The 25,702-nt window shown below is 49.2% G+C and overlaps 1 protein-coding gene across 2 annotated transcripts in view; it reads left to right on the top strand.

The window, feature by feature from the left end:
* Positions 1 to 25,702, top strand: part of Ap3d1 (adaptor related protein complex 3 subunit delta 1) — a 53,062-nt gene that overhangs the window by 13,594 nt on the left and 13,766 nt on the right. For both annotated transcript variants that reach the window (XM_074054555.1, XM_074054556.1), the window contains exons 2-15: positions 1,522 to 1,617; positions 2,480 to 2,560; positions 5,872 to 5,952; positions 9,924 to 10,031; positions 11,615 to 11,744; positions 18,227 to 18,366; positions 18,574 to 18,647; positions 19,732 to 19,781; positions 20,818 to 20,867; positions 21,658 to 21,706; positions 22,954 to 23,099; positions 23,379 to 23,527; positions 23,615 to 23,845; positions 25,024 to 25,255. In XM_074054555.1, coding sequence (XP_073910656.1) covers positions 1,522 to 1,617; positions 2,480 to 2,560; positions 5,872 to 5,952; positions 9,924 to 10,031; positions 11,615 to 11,744; positions 18,227 to 18,366; positions 18,574 to 18,647; positions 19,732 to 19,781; positions 20,818 to 20,867; positions 21,658 to 21,706; positions 22,954 to 23,099; positions 23,379 to 23,527; positions 23,615 to 23,845; positions 25,024 to 25,255 — 1,617 coding nt within the window. The remainder of the gene's footprint in view (positions 1 to 1,521; positions 1,618 to 2,479; positions 2,561 to 5,871; positions 5,953 to 9,923; positions 10,032 to 11,614; positions 11,745 to 18,226; positions 18,367 to 18,573; positions 18,648 to 19,731; positions 19,782 to 20,817; positions 20,868 to 21,657; positions 21,707 to 22,953; positions 23,100 to 23,378; positions 23,528 to 23,614; positions 23,846 to 25,023; positions 25,256 to 25,702) is intronic.

Genomic DNA, 25,702 nt, shown 5'->3' with positions numbered 1-25,702 from the left:
CACCAAACATAGGACTGTCCTTGTGTTCTTTCCCTTTTAAATCATTGACAACGTGGTGCTTCTCGATGCAGGAATGGAAGATGGCTTTAGTGGGACTGAATAACTGGAAGCATGTAATAAGGACACCATGATGCTTGTTCCATTGTGCTGAATCTCAGTCATAAAATACTCAGCAGAATATTCTGTGTCCAAGAGGGCATTGAGCAGTCATGGCTCCTTTCCCCTTGTGCCAGCCAAGGTCTTAGGCTGGGTTGTGTTGTGGTTCTGGGATGCAGGACAATCATGACCTTCAGAGAATAGCCCTGGAGTGAATGAAGTCAGCTGTCTAGGGATGTGGGACTAGAGCCCAGTGTCTGTGTGTGCTGGCCTGGCCTTGGAGAGGTAGCAGCTCTCTGGATGGTGCAGTGGGAGGAGAGTGAACCCTGATGTCAAGGATGGCAGGACATGGGTTATACCTCTAGGTCCTGTGTCCCATTGTTAGACAACAGAGTGGGATCATCACTTTTTATGCAGAACTTTGCATTTGGAGGCTTGGTGTGGTACCCTCACAGTGCTGTTGATGGAGTCACTCCATACCCTATGGTAACCACTCCTCCCCTAATGGGGAGCTTCAGGTTCTCCATGGGTGGGGCCTACATAGCTACATCTCTACTTCTAGAAGGGTATGTCTGTCATCATCCTGGTCCTTGTCATCTGTCCTGTTCAGGTCAAATTGTCTTGAGTGGTATGTAGTAGAAGTGCTGAATTAGCATTGAGGAGGCCAGAGAACTGAGGGTGCGAGCTGCTTGGAAACTGCACAGAGTTGCTTGGTAACTCCAGTCACACTGGCCAAACAGTGGGAAAAAGCCTGATGTCGTTGGTCCACTGCAGAGTGCATCAGTCTAATGTGGTGTCTGTACATTTGGTGGAACATTGTGTAACCGTCACCACTGTCTAGGTCCAGAACATTTCGTCACCCTAAAACAAACTGCATCCCCGTAAGCAGTCACTCCAGCCCCTGGCACCCACAAATCTACTTTCTGTCTCTGGATTCTCCTGTTCTTGATGTTTTCAATGAATGGAGTCACACACTGGAGCCTTTTGTGTTTGGTGTTCTGAAGTGGGTATTTTTTATTTTTTGATTATTTATTTATTTTGGTGGTATTGGGGCTTGAACTCAGGGCTGCATGCTTGCTAGGCTTGCTAGGCAGGTGTTCTACCACCACTTGAGCCATTCCACCACTCTAAAGGTCTGCAGACTTTTTTTTTTTTTTTTGGTGATACTGGGGTTTGAATTCAGGGCCTCATGCTTGCTAGGCAAGCACTTTGCCACTTGAGTCATTCTGCCAGCTATTTTTTGGTATTTTTTTTGAGGCAAGGTATCACTATGTAGCCCAGACTAACCTCAAACTTGGAGTCTCAGTCTCAGTTTACCCAGTCCTGGGTTTACAGGCATGTCTGCTACACCTGGCTTGAAATGGTTACTTTTAACTATTAGATATTTGTAATTTATGTTTCTTTAAAATTTATTCTCTCTTTTAGGCAAAATACATTTCTCAGTGCATTGATGAGATCAAGCAAGAGTTGAAGCAAGACAACATTGCAGTGAAGGCAAATGCAGTCTGCAAGCTGACATATGTAAGTACTTCCCCAGTTGCTCTGTGGGGCAGTACCTTTGCTGTGCCCTTGGCCTGTACCCCTGATGTTGCCAGGCTTCTTGTGTGTTCTACCCTGCTTACATAATGGTGTCAAACCTTCACTGCTGCCACACACTGCACAGGGTTAACTACAGTCATGCCCCATTGTCACATGGCTGGTGTGGGCTGTTCTGCTCCCATTCAGGATGGGCTGGGAGCTTGGTGAGTGGAGCTCAGGCTCTGAACCAGGCTGGGCTCCCTGTCTGGTTGCAGTGGTAGGTCAACTTGCAGGTCAAATGGTGAGATGGGGACAGGTGCCCCACTCTTTTGGGCCTGACTCCTCCTCAGAGGTAGAGAGGTGAGGGGTGTGTCCTGGGAGCTGTTTGCCAGCATTGCTGAGAGAATTTTATTCAGTTTTTGCTTTTTCTTTTCTTTTTTTTTTTTTTTTTTTTTTTTTTTGATTTTGTTGTTTGAGCTGAATGCTGAGATGCAGGCATATGCTACTGCACCCAGCGTAATGGGAGAATTTTAAACCGTAAACACCATTTTCTACAGTTGGAGACATTTATCGCCTTTTAGTGTTTTTGATAAACCTATCACTGTAAATTTTAAATTTTAAATGTCAATCTTTTTTCTTTTGCAATGCTGGTGATGAACTTGGGGCCTTGTATATGCTAGGCAATCACTTACCATTGAACCATACCCTAGCCCTGTTAGAGGCATTGGTCAGAAGAAATAACGTGCCCTTGGGTTGTGTGTTAAGACTGTGAATGGAGTTTGTCTTCGCTGTGCTTGGAGCGAATGTTCCATGTTGTCTCGTTTTGGCTTGTGGGTAAACATCACCATGCCTCCCTTCTTAACAGTTACAAATGCTAGGGTACGACATCAGCTGGGCTGCCTTCAACATCATTGAGGTGATGAGCGCCTCCAAGTTCACATTCAAGGTGAGAACTGGGAACTATGAAGGGGTGGAGGGGAATGTAAGTCCCTGGGGGAGGTGGGGATCCTCCCACACTGAGCATTCCTGAGGGTCTATCCTACAGACAGAGGCCCCACTGTGCAAGGGGTGGTGTGTGGCCCACCCTTCCAAGCAGTGTCAGTCCACTGTGACTGCTGATGGCCAGGGCGCTGTGATACAGTATCATCCGGCTTCCCAGGGGGTGCATAATACTAGCCATCTTGAATCCTATCCTTCTCACTGCTTCCTAGAGGGTAAGCTTATGTCCAAGATAAATTACATTTCTTAAGCTGGGGTATGGCTCAGTGATAGAGCACTTGCCTAGCATATGCAAGGTCCAGGGTTCCCCCAGCGTCAAAAACAAACAAACCCCTTTTTTATCTCAATATTCATTACAGCAATCTTGATTTATAAAAGAAAATAACAAAAAAAGCATGAACAACTTACTCTGGTGTTTCGAGATGTTCTCTACTCAAACATCAGTTCAAGCCCAGTAGTGCATGATGTAATCCAGTACTTGGGAGGCAGAGACAGGAGGAGCTTGAGTTTGAGGCCAGTTTTGCATAGTGAGACCCTATTTCTAAAAACAATGCTGGCGGGGTGGCTCAAGTGGTAGAGAACCTGCCTAGTAAGCATGAGATCCTGAGTTCAAACTCCAGTACTGCTCCCCCCCCAAAAAAAAAAAACAAGGGGGCATAGCTGAAGTGGTAAGGGCATAAGGCTCTGAGTTTAGATTCCAAGTACTGCCAAAAAAAAAAATCACCTCTATCATTTTTGTCAATTTGTTTAGTAGTACTTACATAATATTTTTCTTTCAATTTTGTGTAAATGAATTGTTGCGTTTGTAGGACTAAATATGAATATTTAAATAAATTTGTAACTTTTGTCTGTACTGGGGTTTGACCTCAGGGCCTTGTACTTGCTAGGCTGGCATTGTATCACTTGAGGCACATTCCTAGCCCTTTTTGCTTTCATTATTTTTCTGAATAGGGTCTCGCTTTTTCATGCCCAGGCCAGCCTGGACTATTCTCCTCCTATTTATGCTTTTCCTGGATAGTTGGGATGACAGACAAATGCTACCATGTCCAACTTTTTATTGCTTGAAATGGGCATCGTTGCCTGGGCTGGCCTCAAATTATAATTCTCTACCTGTGCCTCCTCCAAGGTTACGATGACAAGCCCATGCCATCACACTGAGCTTATTGATTGAGATGGGATCTTGTTAACTTTTTGCCCATACTGGCCTCCAACCACAATCTTCCCTGTCTCCCTTGCTGAGTAGCTGGGATTATAGGAATGAGCTGCTATACCCAGACCCCCCCTTTTTCTTTTTTTTTTTTTTTTTGAGACAGGGAAGCTCAGGCTGGCCTTGAACTTGTGCTCCTCCTGCCACAGTCTCTTGGGTGCTGGAATTGCAGGTATATACCACTGGGCCAGGCTTAGTTGGTAACTCTTGGAAAAAAAAGAAAATCAATTTGCCCAAAGGTCATCCCTTGTCACCCCTCCTTTTGTATCATAAACATTTTCTGAGCGTTTTTTCTTTGCACTATAGTGATCCTATTGTAAGCAGTTTTGGACATTATTTCCTTCCTCACTTCCTCCCTCCTTCCCTCCTCTTTTCCTCTCTCCCTCTCTTCCTTTCTGTAGTGCTGGGGATGGAATGCAGGGCCAAACACATACTAGGCAAGTGCTCTCTACCACCGAGATGCATCCTCAGCTCTTTTTTAATTGTATTTTGAGTCAAGGTCTCAGTTGCTCAGGCTGGCCTTGAACTTTTGGCTCTTCCTTCCTCAGCCTCCTTACTTAGTAGATGGGATTATAGGCATGTGCCTGGCTTGGACTTTTGTTTTGTTTTGGGTTTTTTATTTGACAGTACTGGAGTTTGAACTCAGGACCTTGCACTTCTAGGTGTGAGTTCTACCACTTGAGCCATATCCCCAGCTCTTGCTTTTTTTTTTTTTCTTTTTGCAGTACTGGGCCTACACCTTGAGCCACTCCACCAGCCCATTTTTTTTGTGATGGGGTTTTTTGAGTCTTGGGAACTGATTGCCTGGGCTGGCTTCCAACCGTGATCCTCCTCATCTCCACCTCCTGAGTAGCTAGAATTACAGGCGTAAGCCACTGGTGCCCAGCTCGTTTTCATTTTGATAGTGTGACATAAGCATGTCTCACAACAATAAATATTTTTAAAAATAACCTTTCATGCAGATGGTCCAGCACACCTGTTTTCCAGGACTTCATAGATCAATGTGAAAGCATTCCATTGTGTTCCATCCATGGGACAGTAGCTGTTGTTAATGTTTGATTGGACTGCACACCTGGTCTAGGTGACTGAGATGACTAGTAGTTTCTGTCTTGAGGGCCCTGATCTCCATCTTGTAGGTCATTACCATGGTTAGATCATTTGATAGACAAATCAAATGATACGATTTGTGCATACTGGTCACTTTTTTTTTTCCCTTGGCGGTACTGGGGTTTGAACTCAGGGCCTCAGTCTTGCTAGGTAGGCACTCTACCACTTGTGCTACACTGCCAGCCCTTTTTTGTGTTGGTTATTTTTTGAGACAGGGTCTTTCAAACTATTTGCCTGGGCTGGCTTTGAACCACGATCCTCCTAATTTCTGCCTCAAATAGTTAGGATTACTGGCATGAGCCACTGGGATATGGCTCACTTTTTTTTTTCCTAAATTAATGTATATTACTTGTACTTGTTAATGGGGATCAGTGAGATTTAGTTCCATGCATCATGCATGCAATGAGCACTCATCAAATCCAACTTCCCTCCCTACACTAGTCACTCTTTTTGTTTTTGGTGGTACTGGGTCTTGAACTCAGGGCCTCATGCTTATTGCTAGGCCAGTGCCCTTAACCACTTGAGCCACTCTGCCAGCCCAACACCAGTCACTGTTGATGGAGAAATGAAATACTATGTTCATCAAAACTGGAGTAGCCGCCTATGCACAGGTGTCTAAACCTTGTTTGCAGTTGTGAATGTGGCTGTGGGATCCACTGTAGCCTGGCAGACAGAAGTGTCAGTCATCCCATGATCCAGCCTCAGGCCTTCCTACGTTAGATCCTCAAGTACAGGGGACTGAATGGGCAGAGTGGTAGGACCTGGATCCTGTGGTGTGAGCCACCCTTAAGAGAGCCCTGTGCCTCTAACCCTCAACTTGGCAGGAGTTTCTGCTGCTGTTGCCCTAGATCCTGGGTTGTAGGGCATTGCCAGTTGGTCTGCCTGGTGTTGCCCAGGAAGCACTGGGCCAGAACCATCTAATGTGGCATCTGTTGGCTCCACAGCGAGTTGGTTACCTTGCGGCCTCCCAGTGCTTTCACGAAGGCACCGACGTCATCATGCTGACGACAAACCAGATCCGCAAGGTAGGTGTCCTACAACCCTGCTCCCCTGGGGTATTTTGTCTCCCTTGTCTCCTGGGCTAGCCTTCTTTTTTGTGGTACTGGGACCTTAACTCAGGGCCTACACCTTGAGCCACTCCACCAGCCCCTTTTTATGAAGGGTTTTTTGAGATAGGGTCTCACGAACTATTTGCACAGGCTCTGAACTGTGATCCTCCTGATCTCTGCCTCCTGAGTAGCTAGAATTATAGGCATGAGCCACTGGTGCCCGGCTTAGGCTGTCCTTGTTCTCATTCTCATGTGACAAATAGAAAAACCAAGAGCCCATGACCCTGGGGTCCATAGACACTTACCTGTGGTTTCTTTAGCAAGCTGATGTGGCTTCCACGTGGTTGTTGTCTTCTTAGCAGACATGAAGATGTGGCCTTAGACGGCTTGAGCTTCCATGCTCCAGTGGGTTTATGAGCATGGAGTCTTGTTGATGGCCTCCCCTTTTCCTCATTTCCTCTGCTTGGTGCTGGAGAGCTTGTAGGGGCTGCTCCAGGTGTCCACACTGGGCTAACAGCCCTGCCCTTTCCAGTCTCCTTTTTTTAAGGCAATACTGGGGTTTGGACTCAGAACCTCATGCTTGCTAGACAGGTGATCTACAACTTAAACAACTCCTCCAGCCGTGTGTGTGTGTGTGTGTGTGTGTGTTCTACAACTTAACAACTCCTCCAGCCGTGTGTGTGTGTTCTACAACTTAAACAACTCCTCCAGCCGTGTGTGTGTGTGTGTGTGATCTACAACTTAAACAACTCCTCCAGCCGTGTGTGTGTGTGTGTCTGTGTGTGTGTGTGTGTGTGTGTGTGTGTTCTACAACTTAAACAACTCCTCCAGCCGTGTGTGTGTGTGTGTCTGTGTGTGTGTGTGTGTGTGTGTGTGTGTGTGTGTGTGTGTGTGTGTGTGTGTTGGGTATTTTTCAGATAGGGTCTTGTAAACTATTTGCCCAGACTGGCTTCAAACCATGATCCTCCTGATAGCGACCCCAAGTAGATAGGATTATAGGTGTGAGCCTCTGGTACCCAACCTGCAGTCTCCTTATCCTGGTATCCACACTAAGGGCTGATCCCTGCCTTTCCTATCTCCTTGTCCTGGTGTTCACACTGGAGGCTGTCTTCATGGTCCTGCTCTTTCTAGTCTCTCTTTTTTTTTTTTTTTGTCATTTCTTTTTTGGTGCTGTGGCTCAAACCCAGGGCTTCATGCTAGACAAGTGCTCTATTACTGAGCTACATCTCAGCCCTCTAGTCTCCTTCTTATCCTGGTGTCTAAACTGGAGACTAGCTCACCATCCGCCTCTTTCCCTATCTCCTCCTTATCCAGGTGTCCACACTCAGGGCTGGCCACAAGGTCCTCCCTTTCTCATCTCTTTCTTGTTCCGATGTCCACACTGGGGGCTGGTTTCACAGTCGCCCTCTTTCCTGTTTCCTTCTTGCAACAGCACCTGCTCTGCTGGGGCTCCTTTCCCTCCCTCCTGTGGCTGCTTTCTGCCCCTGGTTTCAGGTGCATATATTTATTTTCTTTTGAAATGGTCTTTGAGACCATAGGAAAAACATTTCCTCTTCAGATCAATACTTTGAACATCTTTTCCTTCCTGCCTTATGATGGAGTGTGTAGTCATGGGGTGTTGAAGCATTGGAGGCCCACCGTTTCAGTGAGTGGTTGGCCCTTTTCTAGCCTCTGATGGTTGGCCAGAGGCTGCAGTCCTTTGCTCACAATAGTGGAGACAAGGCTGGGCCTCTGTGAGGTGCTGTTACTTCCACAGGGTGGCCTGGTGACCTGGGCTGGGGGCTCCAAGGGCACACCACAAGGCAGGTGCGCATTGCTGATGCCCAGCACAGGAAGAACCATATCGGCCTTGGGTTCACCTAGGGATCAGGGTGAGGCTGTGGGGCTGTGTCCTGCCAGGACTGCATGTGATAATGCGTGGTGTCTCTGGGCTGCAGGGTCAGCTGCCCAACAGGAGGGCCTAGATGGGACAGGGCCTTCTGAGTGGAGGAGGGACCTGGGGGGTTGGGGACTTCTGAGAGGAGGAGGGAGTGATTTGCTAGTTGGGAAGGGGAGGGACAGCAGGAAAAAAGAGGTGTAGGGCTTCGGGCAGCCACTCCTACTTGCCTCCCTGCCCTGGGCATACCCAGCATGTCCTTTCCTCCCTATCTGTGTGCACTTCATTGTAGACCCAGGCCATCATCCTGACCAGGATGTGTGCCGAGGCTGTTAGTTAGGTCTTAAGTACTCTGGACCTCTCCAGCCTTCCTTTCTCACAGAACACACGGTGTCAGCTCCATCATAAAAAGATGTAGAGATTCACCATCATACCTTTGCCTGTTGCTGTCTTGCTACAGTCAGGGGTGGTGTCTATACAACTTGGACTGTCACCACAAGCATGCAAACCACATATTTGTAGTTCCTCTGTTTTATTTATTTCATTTTTTAGATTTTTGCAGTTTAGATTTTTAGATTTTTGCAATTTAGATTTTTTAGAGTTTTGCAATGAGGTCTTGCAATTGTAACACACTACATAACTCACTCTATAGCCCACGTTGGCCTCAAATTCCCATTCATTCTGTCTCTCTACCTTCTGAGTGCTGGGATTGTAGGCATGCACCACCATGACTGGCCCCTGTGCCAACTTAAACAAACCTGGGACTTTTTCCTTTTTCTTTTTCTTTTTTTTTTTTTTTTCATGTGGTACTAGGGTTTGAACTCAGGGCCTTCACCTTGATCCACTCCACTAGCCCAATTTTTTGTGATAGGGTTTTTTGAGATAGGGTCTCACGAATTATTTGCCTGGGCTGGCTTTGAACTGCAGTTCTCCTGATCTCTGACTCCTGAGTAGCTAGAATTACAGGTGTGAGCCACCTTTTCTTTTTTGACAGTACTGGAATTTGAACTCAAGGCTTCATGCTTGCTAAGCAAGTGGTCTACCACCTGAGCCACTCTGCCAGCCCTTTTTTGTGTTAAGTATTTTTGACATACTGTCTTGGGATTTGCCCAGGGTTGGCTTTAAACTGTGATCCTCCTGATCTCAAGTAGCTAGGATTACAGATATGAGCCATGTGCACCCAGCAAGGATTTTTTTTTTTCTTTTTCTGTGGGACTGGAATTTTTTTTTTTTCTTTTTCAGGGCCTCATGCTTGCTATTCAGGTGCTTTACTCCACTAGCTCTGGCCTTGCTTTCTTGAAGGTTTGTGACAGCACCCTCTTGTCTCTGCTGCTCTTCTGTGGCTCTTTGGTTATATGATGCTGCAGTATGAGTTGTACTATTCAGGGGTTGAAGGGTGTACATGGCTTCTGATGCTGTTCCTTAGCCCATGGGTGCAGGATCCCTAAGGCCTTCACTTTTGTGTTTCTTATCATGGATTCTCTCAATACATCCTGGCACATTTACAGAATATAGTTTCTTCAGAAAGTCCATCTAGGATCACACAGCATGTGGTACACACAGGGAGTGTCTTCAATGGAGAAGAGCTCATGGGCCTGGTATTAGTAACAGCTGGGGATCAAGCTCATTTTTCCTGTTCACTTGAAAGATGAATTTAGCCTCAGACAAAGCTTCTGGGGGCTCTGAGAGGGATGCAAAGGACTTGTTCCTGGTTATTGGAGGGGAAAGAGGCCCTGGGTGGAAGCAGAGTCCCCAGTTCCTGTCCTGTAGGTCTCCTGCTTGCCTTTTACCATTAGTAGGGCTGATCATAGTGCAGCCCTGATTACTTCCTGGGACATGGGGCTGTTTTAGGAGCCGAGTAGCCCTTACTCAGAACTCTTGAGTCTCTGTGCCTGAGAAGCCCAGAGACTTGGTGGCTTTCATGTGGAGCTTTTAGATCTCTACTCCACCTGACCTCTTAGTGACAGCATGGAAGTGTTGTGAATTGCAGCAGCAGGGAGCTGCTGCCTATTGCATAGTGGAGACACAACCCTAGGGCATTGCTACTAACCCTTTTCCTCTCCTCTTGCAGGACCTGAGCAGCCCCAGCCAGTACGACACTGGCGTTGCACTGACTGGTCTGTCCTGTTTTGTCACCCCAGATCTCGCCAGAGACCTGGCAAATGACATCATGACACTGGTGAGTTTGCCAGCGGGCCCACCACCCCTTCACCTTTGCTCCGTGGACGGGCACCAGGAACCTGGGTTAAGGCGTCACACCGAGGAAGCGTGACTGGCGGAAACAGGCGAGCGAGGCTGCTGGTGCGTGGCCTGGGTGAGACGGGAACCTAGTTCCTGTCACTCCTGGGGGTCCTGCCCTCAGACCACTTTGTTCATGCATTTCTGAGTTCACCTTTGTCCTGCTGGCAGGAGGAAGGGGTGGCATTCCAGGTGGATCTAGCCTGGCTGGGGACACTTGTTTTCTTTTTATGATGTAGATAGTGGTATTAGTTCTTAGCAGCCAGCCAACTTCAGTGTGGCCCCATCTTTCCTCTATCTCTCATACCATGGTTTGTCTTCTCATGACTGCTAAGTCCATCTTGAAGACAAGTGCTCCAAGCTGGCCCTCATCTCAGAGGTGTCCCAAGTGATGTTCTAAATGTCAGGTCTTCTCAGCAGGGGCACCTTCCTTGATGTCCGCTTTGTGCTCAGGTCATCTGGGACCTGCATTTTTTTCTTTTTCACATTAACATTGTGGGAAGGTGCTGCATTTCTTCATTGCGAACCTGTCCGTGTATGCTCAGCCTCTTAACTACAGGGGTATTTGGATCTTGGCCAGTGGTCTTGAAGTTCACGGGCACTAGTGGCCCAACATATGCTAGCCCCAGGATTGATGTAGCTGGCATCTGTTGTAAATCATGGCCCCTTGGCTGCTGGCCACACCCATTCTTCTACTTGTTGGTGGCCACTTGAGATATTCAAGAGCAGAGCCTCATGATCATGACAGGGACCTTTGGGCCTGCAGTGCTAGAAACATCATCCATCGGGCCTTTCCAGATACACATTGACCCCTCTACACTAGAGTAGTTGGGAGCACACAACTACTCTAGAAGGGGTATAGATGGCCTGCAGTGAAAGTCAGCCCTGGCCACAGTGGGTGGGCAACTCTGTCAGGGCAGAGCAGTGGGAGGGGGAAGCTCCCTGGGGCCTGACAGGTGAGGGAGCACCCACTGCGGATGGGCCCTGCAAAGACTGTCCTGGTGGAGGTCCAAGTGAGGGGGCCTTGAACATGCCATGTTCTACTTGAGGGACAGGCTAGACAGCCTGAAGCGCTCTGGGCCACACATGGCTACTGGCTGTGCTCCAGCCAGACCAGCATTCCCTGCATGATTTTTCACTGGGGCCTCTATCCCTCTCTCTGGGGTCCCCAGCACTACTGAGGCAGGAAGGCAAGAGAGAAAGGGTCTTGGCCCTTGGAGACTGGCCGTGACAAAGGCAGGCAGGGTTCAATCAGCCCAGAATGCTGGTCTGTGATCCTGGGGCTAGTGGGCAATGCAGAAGACTACATAGCTGTGGCCAGGACCAGGAGTGGGAGTTGCTGGGGGCAAGGTTTCATCCAAGTAGAGGAGGTGAACCAGGGCTGATGTGAGAAGGTGAACCAAGGTCAGGCATGAGGAGGTGAACCCAGGGCAGGTGTGAAGAGGTCGAGGGTAAGGGTAAGGTTTGAGTTGAGCATCATGGAGAGCTGTGCATACCTGTGCTGACATTCCGTTCTCTCTGCAGATGTCACACACGAAGCCATACATCAGGAAGAAGGCTGTGCTCATCATGTATAAGGTCTTCCTTAAGTACCCTGAGTCGCTACGTCCCGCTTTCCCCCGGCTGAAGGAGAAGTTGGAGGACCCTGACCCCGGTTGGTGGATAGAGACTAGAAGGGGGGGAGGGGCTTAGCCAGCCACTGTAGGGACAATGCAAGGGGTGTTGTCAGGGAGGGGTGGGACACTGGATCTGGAGGCCCACATGAAGTCCCTATGGAATGCTGGTGATGGGCTGTCTGCACCTGTAACAGCCATCAGCTGTAGTAAATGGAATGAGATGAGGCTCTGCATAACCTGTGGGCAGCATCAGGCTGCTCCTTGGCCTGGATGGGCAGGATGGTCCAGCATAGCCAACTCATGGCAAGAACAGCAGTACCTCAGCATCTTCCCACCCCAGCCATGTGGTGGTGCAATACAGGGACAGTGTGGATCTTGAATTCCATATGGAATCCTTGAGAGCATTTGCAGTGTGGCACCTGAGGGCACTTTTTTTCTTTTTTTGTGGTACTAGGGTTTGAACTCAGTGTTTGACAGGTATGCTTTACCGCTTGTGGCATCCCACCAGCCCAGAAGGGTGCCATTTTAACATTTTATTTCATTGCAGTTGTAATTTAGGATGTTAGGGTGGGTAGCACCCTTCCAGTGATTAGGAGAATCACAGAAGTATCCCTTGTATCACTCACAGATTTTGGGTTCATAGTACTCCTGGAGGTCCCACACAGCAGTCAGGGAGTGTGTGGAGGAAAGCACGGCCTTGCCTGGTCCAAGGCATTGCCCACACAGGTGTCCAAGGCGGGGGCTGGTGGGTTAAAGTAAGTTATGGGCACCCTGATACAGAGGGACACTGGCACATCTGTACAGTCCACATGGGGGAGGTTAGTGGGAGCCAGACAGCCTGCAGCCAGCTATCGCACAAAAAAGGGAAGTGTTATCAGGAAGTGGTGTATAAGGAAGAGGTCTGGATGGACCAGGAACTGGGAAGATGTAAGAGCTAGAAATGGACTCAGGTTGACTTAGCCCTGCTGGCTTGAGAAAGCTAAGCCTGCCTTCAGAATGGTTTCTAAGGCAGCCTGAGATGACAAGAAGCCACCATAGAAATTAGCTTTTGTTTAAACGGTGTCTATGCCTGAGCTATATGTTATAGCACTGGGCACAGACTGGCATAGGCCTGTACAAGGCACACTGGCCGGCCAAACTCCCTAGGTCCTGGGTTAGGAGAGAACACCCAGCCCCAAGCGATGATGCAGGTCAAGTGAACTTCTCCCCAGAGTACTGGGCACAGTTAGAGAAGGAGGCTCAGCCTTATGCCTACTCACCCCCTTTTCCCTGGTTGATGGCTGGCAGCCTGTGGAGTCTTCATTTCTTTCCTGCCTCCAGAGGAGTAGATGAGGCCAGAGACCACAGTGGGGCTGTCTGCATTGTGTGCCATTGCTCTGCACAGTGAGCTGGTGTGCAGATCAGTGGGGAGCACTTGCCTGGCATTTGTCAGGCCCTGAGTCCATCCCCAGTACCACAAGCTAAAACAGCACTGTACAAGTAAGGTGGCACCAGTCCTGCTCTTTTCTCGGAGTACCTGTGCACTTATGCCCCTGTCATTACAGCAGAGGGCAGAGTCAGTGCCAAGCTCCAGGGCCCTCCAGCTTGATGGAAGCTGCCATGCCCCTAGAACTTCCTCTTTGGTCACAAAGACTGTACAGTGGTTTTCATAGTGGGAAAGGTTTCAAAGTGCATGGACCTAAAAGATGCATTTCCAAATGCATCCTGAAGAATTTGTTTGTGCTTACACCACCAGCAACCAAATCCAAATCCTGTCCCCTTTCCCAGAGAGCTGCATGTGATACCTTTGGGAGGCCCTCCTTCCACTTGTGAGAATCTTTGGCTTCCCTGCGTTGTGTTTTCCCTTCAGGTTTTTCTTTTTTTTTAAAGCACTGGAGTTTGAACTCAGCTTCATTCTTTCTAGGCAGGCACTCTTAACGCTTAAGCCAGTGTGCCAGCCTATTTTTTTTTTTTAAGTAATTAAGTTTTTAAAAAGGTCTACTTTTCAGGGCCAGGGTGTGGCTCAAGTGGTAGAGTACATGCCTAGCAAGTTTGAGGCTCTTAAGTTTAAAACTTCAAGACCACTAGAAATCAAAAAAATGGCTAGATGCAGTGGCTCACACCTGTTATCACATCTACTCAGGAGGCAGAGATCAGAGGATCAGAAAAAAGCCAGTGAGGTCCTATCTCAGCCAACAATCCAGGCACGGTGGTATGTATCTGTAATAGCAGTCACACAGGAACTGTAGTAGGAGTATATAGGTTTGAGACCCTTCCAGGCATAAACTCAAGACCCTGTCTGAAAAATAACTAAAGCAAAAAAGGACTGAGGGACATGGCTCAAGGGATAGAGCTCCTGCCTAGCAAATGGGAAGACCAGAGTTAAAAGCTCAATACTACTCCCCCCCACCCCCCCAAAAAAAGTTCTAACATTCATTTTAAAATGTCAGATTTGCAGAATTATTGAAAAACTATTATAGAGAATTCTTCCCTTGTCACTGCTTCCTGACCACCATGAGGTGAACATCTTTCTCTGCCACACGCTCGTGTGACAATGATGCTGTGTCTTACTGTGGTACAGAAACACAGAGCCAAGCAACTGTACACTGAGTCCTCTGAAAGGACCCCCTTACTCTCCACCTCCAGCCCTTCTGAGTATAGGGAGTCCCAGCCCTAATGCAAGACTCCAGGTTAAAGCGCTGGTGCAGTACTTCTGGCTTTGAGGACACATGCAGTTCCCTTCTAGGTGAAGAGCAGGAGTGAAAAACTGACTTTGACTTTAAGCAGTACCAGTTGGAATAGATGGCTCTACTCTTTGTTATCTGGCTAAAGCCTCCGCACATACCAGTTTCCTTCAGGTTAATTAGAGACAGCGTAGGAATTTTGCTGTGTATGTTATCCACCCTACTGGATGTGTGTTTAAAAGTATCCAGTGCCTTCTTGGGAGCCTGTGAAAATAGAATGTCCTGATAAACTTAGTGACGTGCTCTTCTCACAAAACCAGGCTGGCATGGTGGTTTGACACCTAACTTCATGTTGCCCCTCAAATCACCAAAAGAGAAATACTTTTATTTTACCAGACACTTTTGTTTTTTATTTAGATGTTTGAGACTGTCACAAGCAAGTACTCTCAATAGGTCTGGAGCAGTAAATAAACATAAGCCATGAAAACTTCAAAAGGAAAAAAGGCTAATAAGCAGTACTGCCATTTAACCGTATAATCGCACTGGGAATATGCTAAGTCCACTCCTGAATCCACTCCCTGCATGGCCCCCTCTTTCTTCTATATCTGTCTATCCTCCCTCCCTTCCTTCCTTCCTTCCATGTTTGTATTGACTTATGGGGGGCTTGACCTCAGGGCCTTGTGCTTGCCATCACTTTAGCCACATAACTCTACCCCTTCCCTGGTAATTGATGGAAGCATCTGAAAAATAGTTAATTTTTATTATCTCTGCATGGCCTATTTGAAATAACTGGATCATCCACTGAAAATGTAGGCAATATAAGCAATGTTAAATCTAATTTTTCTGTAGAAAACCTAACTAGCTTTTTTTTTTTTTTTTTTTTTGTGGTATTGGGGTTTGAACTCAGGGTCACACCCTGAGCCACTCAACCAGCCCTTTTTTGTGTTGGGTTTTTTTCAAGATAGGGTCTCCCAAACTATTTGCCCAGGGCTGGCTTCAAACCATGATGCTCCTGATTTCTGCTTCCTGGTTGCTAGAATTACAGGCATAAGCCACTAGTGCCCGGTTCTAATTAGCCATTTTTAAAAAGGCTAATGCTAGCCGGGCATGCACAATGGCTCATGCCTATAATCCTAGCTGTTCAGAAGATAGAGATGGGGAGTATCATGGTTCAAGGCCAATCCAGGTAAAAAGCTAAACCCCATCTCAACCAGTGAAAAGATAGAAGCAGTGGCACATGCCTGACATCCCCCAGACATAAACATAAGGCCCTATTAAAAAAGTAGCTAAAGCAAAAAGACTTAAATAGTAGAGAGGGCCTGCCTAGCAAGCACATAGCTCTGAGTTGAAATCCCAGCACCACAAAAAAAAAAAAAAAAAAGGCAACGAAGTATTCCTAGAGTTTGCACATATGCTCATAGCAAAAGGACCCAGGCCCAAGTGCCCCCATCCTACACCAGCCCACCTTAGATTTTTTGGCTGGAAACTGGTGGGATTCTGACAACCCCATTAGGCTGTCTCATTTATGAGAACAGCGTCTAAAACTCAGAAGCATTCTACCTGAGCTGAGGGTTTATTGGGAAGGTGCAGCTCAGGAGCAGTCAGAGGGACTCGAGGGCTAGATGGGCCTGAATGCAGAGCTCTCATTGGAGCTGGGACCTTCACCACCCTGACAGGTCTGTTCAGCAGCCAGGAAGCCCCTGTGCCTTGGGGTGCAGAACTCTTCCAAGTCTTCCCTGGACAGGACAGGTATGATGAGTGGCTATTCATTGGCCAAGTGGTTGAACCTTCTTCCCAACCTGTGGCTTCCTTGGAGTGCTAGAGGCTTCAGGCCCTAGCCCCAGCAGTTTTAGAAGCTCCTGGCAGCCAGGACTGAAAGGCCAAATGGTTCATTCTTTATCACACCACATCACACTGCTGTTTCCTGCCCTCCTTGTGCTGGCCTCGGGGTGTTTCCTTGCTGAGCACTTAAACCTTTTTGATCTGAGTTCCTTAGTCTTTGTCTTCTAGAATCTGACTCCTAAAGAGTTTTTGTGGACTGTGCTTCGTTGGGTGTGTCCTGTTCTTATGATTCAGTTGAACTTCTGGCAGAAATTCTGCAGATGATCTTTGGGGCCGCATCAGGGGATCACTGGTATCTTTGTATCTTATGCTGATAACATTAACCTTGGCCACTTGGTTCAAGTGGTACCTGTCAGGGTTCTCCACTGTCAACTTGCTCATCTTCTCATAACTTATGAGTACAGACAGCCCTCCATTTTCTTGGGTTCCATATTTTCTTGAGTTCCATATCTGATCTACAGACTCAAATAACCTTGAATCAAAAAATAATTGAAAAAAAATTCTGAACCCGCCATGCTGGTACACACCTGTGATCTCAGTACCCAAGAGGCTGAGGCAGGAAGTGTGAGTTCCAGGCCAGTCTGGACTATATAACCAGACCATGTCTCAAAAACCCAAAAGGAAGGAAAAAAATAGAAATTATGTTTGTTGTTTGTCCTAAACATATGCAGGCTTTTTTCCTGTCATTATTCTCTCTACAGTGCAATATAATAGCTACTTACCTACTATGTATATTGTATTATGTATTATACATCATCTAGAAGTGATTTGGAATGTATTGGAGAGCCAGGTGTGGTGGCTTATGCTTGTAATCCCAGTGCTCAGGTGGCTGAGGCAGAAGAATGGTGAGTTCCAGACCACCCTGGGTTACACAGTGAGACCTGATCTCAAAAATAAATAAATAAATAAATAAAGTCATTTGGACATGATGGCACATATCTGTTGTCCCAGCTATGCCAAGAAGTACAAATAGGAGGTCCATGCCAGCTCTGACATAAAGTGAGACAGTATCTCAAAAATAACCTACTGCCAAAAAAAAAAAAGTCTACCAGACAGTGTGCTTAGCTTCTATGCAAATACTAGATATGAGGGAGTTGTGCATCTGTGGATTTTGTTATCCATGGGCATCTTGGAACTAGTCTTTCATGGATGCTGAGGGACAACTGTATCTTGTAGGTGACACTTTAAGACTATAAGTTTGCTTTTCTTGTTACTTTAGTGTCTGAAGATTCTCCTGTGATCTAACTGGGACTCTGGGTGTACCAGTGGTGTATTTCTGTGACCTGCTCCTGTCTCCTGTTCTTTTTTTGTTGTTGATTTTGGTAATACTGGGGGTTTAACTCAGAGTCTAACACTTGCTAGGCAAGCACACTACCACTTGGGTCCAGCCTCCATCCCAAACCAGGACCAATAAAGGAGCAGCTCCCTTCACCTTTCCTTGTTTATTCTCATTTGTTTGTATTCAGGGACTTGTACATACCTGTTTCATTCTGTGGGGCCTAATCATCACTGTGCATCCATTGCCATGCACCCATTGTGTGGGTTCCTAGGCCCATCTAATACTTCCCCTTATTTTTGAGCACCACCTTACTGTCAGGCACTGTGAAGTGCCAGGTTTGCCTTACTTTCCCCACAATTCATTGTTTCTTCTAGCAGCCCTGGTTTCTTTGTTGGTGAATGATATTTGGAAACCAAGACCTGGGTGTTGTATGCCACAACCTATACTTACCTCACTGTAGCTTATGGCTATATGCATGGTGACAACCACCAATGTGTCCTCAGGTCTCTGCCAGTCCTGCCCACAGGATGCCCCCTGTTAATGAAGATGTCCTATAGTTAGGGAAGATGCCCTGCCCCTTGTTGGTGTGGACACCTGTCCCATTGATGTAGATGCCCTCTTCTCCCCACTTTTTTTGTGGGACAGGTGTTTGAACTTAGAGTTTAATGTTTACAAAGCAGGTGCCCTACCACTTGAGTCACACCTCTAGCCCTGGATGCCCCCGTTTGATCCTTAGGGGTCCAGTCAGCAGCTGTCAACGTTATCTGTGAATTGGCCAGACGCAACCCCAAGAACTACCTGTCCCTGGCCCCGCTCTTCTTTAAACTGATGACGTCCTCCACCAACAACTGGGTCCTCATCAAGATCATCAAACTGGCAAGTGCTGTTCTGGGATGGCCTGTGTGCTTGGGGCTTGTTTCTGCAGTCCTACCCATGCTGTTCCTGCAGCTAGCAATGACCACGGCCCCTCTTTTTTTTTTTTGCGGTGCTATTGTTTGAACTCAGGGCCTCACCACACGCTTGCTAGGAAGGTGCTATACTACTTGAGCCACCCCCCAAGCCCTTACTTTCTTGTCCCCACAGTTTGGTGCCCTGACCCCTCTGGAGCCAAGGCTAGGCAAGAAGCTGATTGAGCCTCTCACCAACCTGATCCACAGGTAGGCCACTCCTTGGCCCCTGCCCAGCTGCCTCTGGGCAGGTGGCTCTTCAGTCTCCATTCCATTTCATCCTTGGGAATCTTGCCATGTTGCTTAGCCAGACTCATTGAAGGAGAAGGCAAGCCTCATTAACTTGAGTGGCACCCCGGGGCCAGGGCTCTGTCCCCTTAAATTCACCTTCTGGAAGAACAGCAGACAGGGGACAACTGGCAACTGTCATAGTCATTGGGCATTTAGTAAAAGAGTTGGAGGAAGCTGTGTCAGGTGTGTCTGGTTTTGAACAGTTGTTGAGTTTGTTGAATGGCTGCAGTCCCAGAGAGTATTGTCAGGCAACCCTGGGATTCTGAGGCCACGGCACTGAGTCATTGCTGGTAGACCCTCCCCTTCTTCTATTGGGATTTAGTAGATTCTCACCCCATAAGAATTATCAGAGTGAGGCAGACTTCACTGCCAAACCATTCCTCACCAGCCCTTCCTGGGGTCCGTCCTGGTCATTGACCAAAGGCAGAGCTACTGTGCTCACCTCAACTCCCTGTTGGTGGCTTTGGAGCCAGGACTCCATGCCTTCTGTACTGGCCATGTCCAGCAGGCCTCCTGCTCTCTCTGATAGGGTTGTGGGGTTCTGGGCTGCTAGAGATGTTGAGAAAGTTGAGGGCTTCTTTTGAGCACTGCAAAGTGGAAAGGTTGGGGAACAGGGTCCAGGAGCCATTCAATACATCCGTCTTTGGTTATTAAAATGGCATGCCTTGGCCCTCAGACAGATAGTGAGAGAGCAAGGCTGGGCAGGCGGTGTTGATGGGATGGAAGACATTAGTCAGGAGCCTGTCAGCAGGACTTTGGGAGAGGCTGGGATCCCAGCCCTGTGAGCTAGGCCATGAGGTGGGGAGGAATCACAGCAGTCTGGAGGATCTCTCATGTTCTCTCCTCCAGAAGGCTAGCTGTAGTGACCATTGCTATGTGACTGGGCTTTTGAGGGGTAGCAATAGTGCTATCTCCCTGGAGCCTCCCGCACAGCATCCTTGTTGTGTCTGACATGACTGCTGAGCTGAGTCTGGGTCCTCACACTGCTTCCCTTCCTCTCTAGCACGTCTGCCATGTCCCTTCTCTACGAGTGTGTGAACACCGTGATTGCAGGTGAGGCTCCACAGACTGCAGCCCCTGCTGGGAGAGCAGCTGTATTAGCAGGAGGACCCTCAGGTGCTGTTAGGCTGGGTGCATGTCTCTGACACACCTGTTGTCCCGCACCATCCTAGGGTCCCTTTGCAAATGTGAGAGGTTTACCATCCACCTGGGGACAGAGCCCAGCTACCCAACACCCTTCTTTGCCAGTGGTCAGCACACCACTGCTCTAGGCCTCCTTCAGTCCCCTCCTACAGAATTAGTTTTTCTAAGTAAAGCATATTCTGAGACCTTGTGTCATTTTGCCCCTACATACTTAAATGTTTGGCCTTGACACACTTTGGGCTGTGATCAGTCCTCTCAGCCTTTGGCCTGAGTGATTGAATTTGGGCTTTCTCACTCCCTGGGACTAGGCTGAGGGCAGTAGGAGGCAGACATCAAGGTGGGGTCCCAAGACCAGCCCAGCCACAGGAATCTCCTGAGAGAGCCCCAGGACTCAACATACAGCTGTCTTTGTGGCTGTGGTTTACAGCAACAGGATATAGCAGAGCCAGCCTTCGTAAAAAGGAACATAGGACCAGGGGTTGGGGGAGAACTGGGGAGGCTAGGCAGGGCTTTCAGAATCTTCTCCCTGGGAGTCATGCAGGACACACTTCGTTACCAGCAACCACCTAATGCAGGGAGTGTTAAGGAGTTCACAGAAACCTAGTATCTGAGGTTTGATGGTGGTGGGAGGCACGTGGATCCCTCTGCTTGGCCAAGATCCTAGATTCCAGAGAAGGATGGGGGCTGAGCATAACTGTATTGTTTGTACCAGCAGTTTAGACCCGACCCAGGAACACCTCCTGCCAGGAGAGGGTTCCTAGGCCAGGTCCCTAGCCATCCCAGGACCATCCTGGCAGCCGCTTTCTGAACCTGTGAGATGGTTCTGTGTTGCTCAGACACCAGTCGGGCCAAGCCCTCCCCAGTCTGATTGGGGCAGATGCCAGTGTGTGTACGTGTCACGATGGCAGTCTAGCTCTGGTGGCTGACCTGGGGCCATCTGTTCTAGTGCTCATCTCGCTGTCCTCCGGCATGCCTAACCACAGCGCCAGCATCCAGGTGCGTCCTGGGGAACAACCATGACCTGCATGGAGCAGGTGGTAGGGTGGGCAGTCCTGTGGGACTTCCAGGTGGGGTCAGCTATGCTTCTCCTTGAGCCAGGTCAGGTGCTCTGTCTGGGCCTTCTCCTTCCTCCAGGCCCACCATGCCTGTGGGCATCTCTAACCCTACTCTTTGTCCCCCACCCCCACCTTCATATGCTGTCCTGTACGGGGCTTGTGCCTGGGCCTAGCTCAGCTTTTCTGCATGTGTGGGGAATACAGAGGCACTGAGGAGCAAATACACCACATGGGTCCTGATCAGCTTGCCCCTGTTGCTGATCCTGTTGCCTATGGCCCTTATGTAGTACCTCCTCCACTGTGGAGCGCTGGCTGCAGGGGCTCTCTATTCAACCTAGAGGCTGTAGGTTATGTCCAAATTTAACTGTACAGCTGTTGTGTAAAGGAAGTCCCTGAGTCCCAGCTCTCCCCAGATGCACTGCTAAGCCAGTGCATCTCCACCTGCCCCATTCAGAGTCCTGAGCACAGCCTGCATGTAACGAAGGCTTGTGTAGACTCTGTGCTTCCAGGCCACACAGTTCTGCTCTGGCCTGTCCTCACTGGCACATCCTGGTCCCTTTTGTGAGGTCCCCAGTTGCCCACCTCTCTGTCCTCAGACACATGGCCCCAGTGCTATCCTTCCCTGGATAGGGCTGCTCCTGGGCCCCAGGGCAGGGTGGGGACAGACCCAATGTCAGCCAAGTTTACCCCTGCTTTTGGAAGCTGTGACCAGGTGATTTTCCTCTTCTCAGCTCTGTGTTCAGAAGCTGAGGATACTGATAGAAGACTCCGATCAGAACTGTAAGTCAACTTCCGGCTCTCTGTGCTCTTGCCTCTGTTTCCCTCTCACACACCTTTGTGGAGTTTGAGCTCTGGAGCATCAGAAGAAAGGGGACAGTAGTGTTGTGGATGCCGGGTGTCCTCTGCACAGACTTCATGCAAACAGACCAATGCTAGCTTCAGGAACAAATTCTACACCCCTCCCATCTCTTTTGCACATGGTGGGCTGCCCTTACTATGTCCCAGCCGCAAGGTTTTCAGGTGGCTTCATGGGCTGAGCCACAGGCTGTCACCCATGGAGCAAGGGGGCCTGGTTCAAGGAGACATGGGGGTGGCGATAAAAGTTTAGAGAAAGATGCTGGCAGGTGGGTAGAGCTACGCCAAGGCTACTGCCAAGGGTCTCGTTTCAATCAGATGACTAGTACGTGCATCTCTGGTGGTTTTTAGGGAAACAGATGCTATATCTTTGTGCCTTCTCTTTGGGGGCTGTTCTGTTGAGAATTCTAGCTTGGTGGCATCTGTCTGGCAAGAGTCATTTTCTTTCTGCTTGGAGTCAGAGTTGGCAAACTTTTCCCATAATGGCCTAGAGAAAGCATGTTTCCTGTTTCGGGGATCACGGGCTCCACAGCCCACGTCGCTGATCCACAGTCAATCCACAAGGCCCTGTGAGGTGAAACCTCATCACAGAACCAGGCTTCAGGCCACTGGCTCAGAGCCATTATTTACGAGCTCTTGGTTTAGATGCTGTTTGCCCCAGTGCCTCTGGCTCTGCGGCCCTCTCTTCTCCATGGGCCAGAGACATGAGACCCCACACTGAGCTGTGGGCTTCTCAAGGGGCACATATTTGTTTACCTGTGCTTGCCAGGTGGGAAGAGTTAGCAGGCATCTCACAGTTGGGGAAACAGTGATTAAAAGAAGGGTGGGACATGGGGGTTTTAGGAGGCGTCATCACAGACATCATTATGGGAGGTTCTTTCCCTGTCCTGCCCAGAGACCTGCTTTTCCCTCTACACCTTCCAGAATCCATACATGGATTGTGCCCTCCAGAGGTTGGGGTGTTCATCCTTTACCCTGGCTCCTAGGGTGGAGCCTTAAAGAGGTATCCATCATCTTCAGTGAGCACCAGCCAAGAGACCCCTCCCATCTGCACCCAGGCTTTCAGAGCCAGGCAGTAGCTAGAGTGGTGACCCCAAATCACACTGTGTGGCATGCCCACGCACCAGCACCCTTCACTCTCTCAGGCTGATGGCTCCTCGGTCTTCCCACAGTGAAGTATCTGGGGCTCCTGGCCATGTCCAAGATCCTGAAGACCCACCCCAAGTCTGTACAGTCACACAAGGACCTCATCCTACAGTGCTTGGACGACAAGGACGAGTCCATTCGGCTGCGAGCCCTCGATCTGCTTTATGGCATGGTGTGTGTGCTGGCTTTACTCAGTAGGGGCCAAGTGTGAGGTCTTGGTGCTGGAGCCTTGTGGAGTGTGTGGATCTTGCGAGCCCCTCCTGGGCAGGGTTAGGGGGTGCTTGCCTCTGGCCAGCTGGTTACCAAGGGCCTGTGGACCCAGGATAGAGGGCAGGGTCTTAAAGGCACATCTGCACGCAGGTGAGGTTCCTCCTGTGGCTTCCACCCTGGTGGGAATGTCTCCTCTCTACATGGACTTGATTAACAGTGCTTGATGCTGGTGCCACCATAGGTATCCAAGAAGAACTTGATGGAGATCGTGAAGAAGCTCATGACACATGTAGACAAGGCTGAGGGCACCACCTACCGTGATGAGCTGCTCACCAAGATCATCGACATCTGTAGCCAGTCCAACTACCAGTACATCACCAACTTTGAGTGGTCCGTCCCTCACTAGACTTTGCCAAGGGTGGTCTGGGCCTGCATCACTGTGCATGTTTGCACCTCTCACGGGCTTCCCACCCACAGGTATATTAGCATCCTAGTGGAGTTGACGCGGTTGGAGGGCACCCGTCACGGCCACCTTATTGCTGCCCAGATGCTAGATGTGGCCATCCGAGTGAAGGCCATTCGCAGGTTTGCTGTGTCCCAGATGTCTGCACTACTTGACAGTGCCCACCTGGTAACTAGCAGCACACAGCGGAACGGGATCTGCGAGGTGCTCTATGCAGCTGCCTGGATCTGTGGGGAGTTCTCGGAGTGAGTGGCATGGAGCCCTATGGTAGCAGCCTGGCATGCCAGGGTTGAGAGGGGGACGCAGGGACGTGCCGGCAGACCCACCCCATGGTCTGAAGCACTCTTGCTTCCTGGGCAACCACCTGCCCCAGTGACCATCTGTTTCACACCCCCTTCATGGAGCTGACTCTATGCAGCTGGGTGAGTTGCATCCCCTCCGTGAACCCCAGCCTCACTTGAAAGCGTATGACAATGAGACCTGTCCCTACTCAGCCCTAGGATGGCCCCTCAAAGTGGGGTTCCACTTGGCATTGGGATGGGCTGGGAGGTGGCTTGATAACGTCCTGCCTACTGCCAGGCCCTACTGTGGGCCCAGAATCTCAGACCAGGTTCTAGGTAGGCACAGGTATGTGGGCCATGTGATCCTGACAGTACTACCCCTGCCATCTTTGGGTTCATTAACTTCTTTTAGAATGCAACAGTCTTGGGCAAACTTTCCCTAGAGGATAGATGATAGCCATTGGCTAGGGCAGGCACGGATCATTGAACGTCACTGAAAAGTGGATTTGTTGTTATGTCTTAAACTCAGAAGTTGTCGTCACACAAAAACCTAGATTCCTGGTTTCTCCTGTGAGGTGATACGGTTTGCTTCTCATCTCCCTTTCCCAGGCCAGGCCCAGTGGGCAGCTAGGGGCTGTGCCCCTATCCCTTTGTCCTGTCCCTGCTGCACCTGACCACCCTTCCCCTGTTCCCATGGCAACTGAGTGTCTGCCCTGTCCAGACTACACTTCTGGAACCCAGAAGGGTCCAGCCTCAGCCTCAGATATGTGTTTCTGCTAATGTCTTATGGGGAGAAGTTTAATCAAAGAACAAATCAGATGGCAGCCAGCTGGGCCAGACATGTCCTCTGCCTTATGTGTTCTCTAGGTCTTTCCCCAGGTTCCCTTGTCCACAGGTTTTCTTGTACTTCTTTTCCTCTTGGTTGCTATTGAGTGTCACAATGTTGCTCTGGTTTCTTCAGCCATGTCCTATTACGTGCCGTTTATGGTTTCTGGTCCCCTAGTCCTACCTCAGCCCCAGTGTCTGCTTAGGTGATGGGAGCTTCCCAAGGTTGCCCCTTGGGTGAGGAGCTCTGGGCCACCCTTTCCCTATTCCTTTCAAGGAGCTGTGGGTAGGAGCCTCATGTGATCCCTGTCCCCTAGGCACCTGCAGGAGCCCCACCAAACCCTCGAGGCCATGCTGCGGCCTAAAGTCACCACACTGCCTGGCCACATCCAGGCTGTGTACGTGCAAAATGTGGTCAAGCTGTATGCATCCATCCTGCAGCAGCAGGAACAGGCAGCCGAGGCGGAGGCAGCTCAGGAGGTCACCCAGCTCATGGTGGAGCGGCTGCCCCAGTTTGTGCAGAGCGCGGACCTCGAGGTGCAGGAGCGGGTAAGGCTGGCTGTGGGTTCACAGTGTCTCACTTTGGAAGAGCCCTTGGCCACCCTCCAGGTCTCTGTAGCAGCCAGTTTATAGGGAACCTTAAGTTCTCTTGGAACGCACAAGGAACTGGCAAACTGGCCACAAGGGACAGGTGATAACCATTGGCTGGGACAGACTTAGATCATTAGGCCCCATTGAAAAATGTGAATTTGTCTTAAGTTTGGGAGTTGTCACTCAAATAATCTAGATATTCGAAGTGAGTTGGTGAAATTCTTGTGTTCCAACTATGCCCCAAATGGGGATTGGGGTCCATCATTGGGATTCAGGGATCAATGGGCCTGAGAGGCAGTGTTGGTTGTGACCAAAGTGTTTGTAGGGTGAAGTGGGGGTTCCTCCTTTCTGCCACAGGCCAGCCAGTCTGTCATGTACTATATATAGCAGGTGGGCAAGGATAAG

This window comes from Castor canadensis, chromosome 14 (assembly GCF_047511655.1).
Source record: "Castor canadensis chromosome 14, mCasCan1.hap1v2, whole genome shotgun sequence".
NCBI lineage: Eukaryota > Metazoa > Chordata > Mammalia > Rodentia > Castoridae > Castor > Castor canadensis.
Note: the sequence above shows the minus strand (reverse complement) of the source record. Positions and strands in the feature narration are given on the sequence as shown.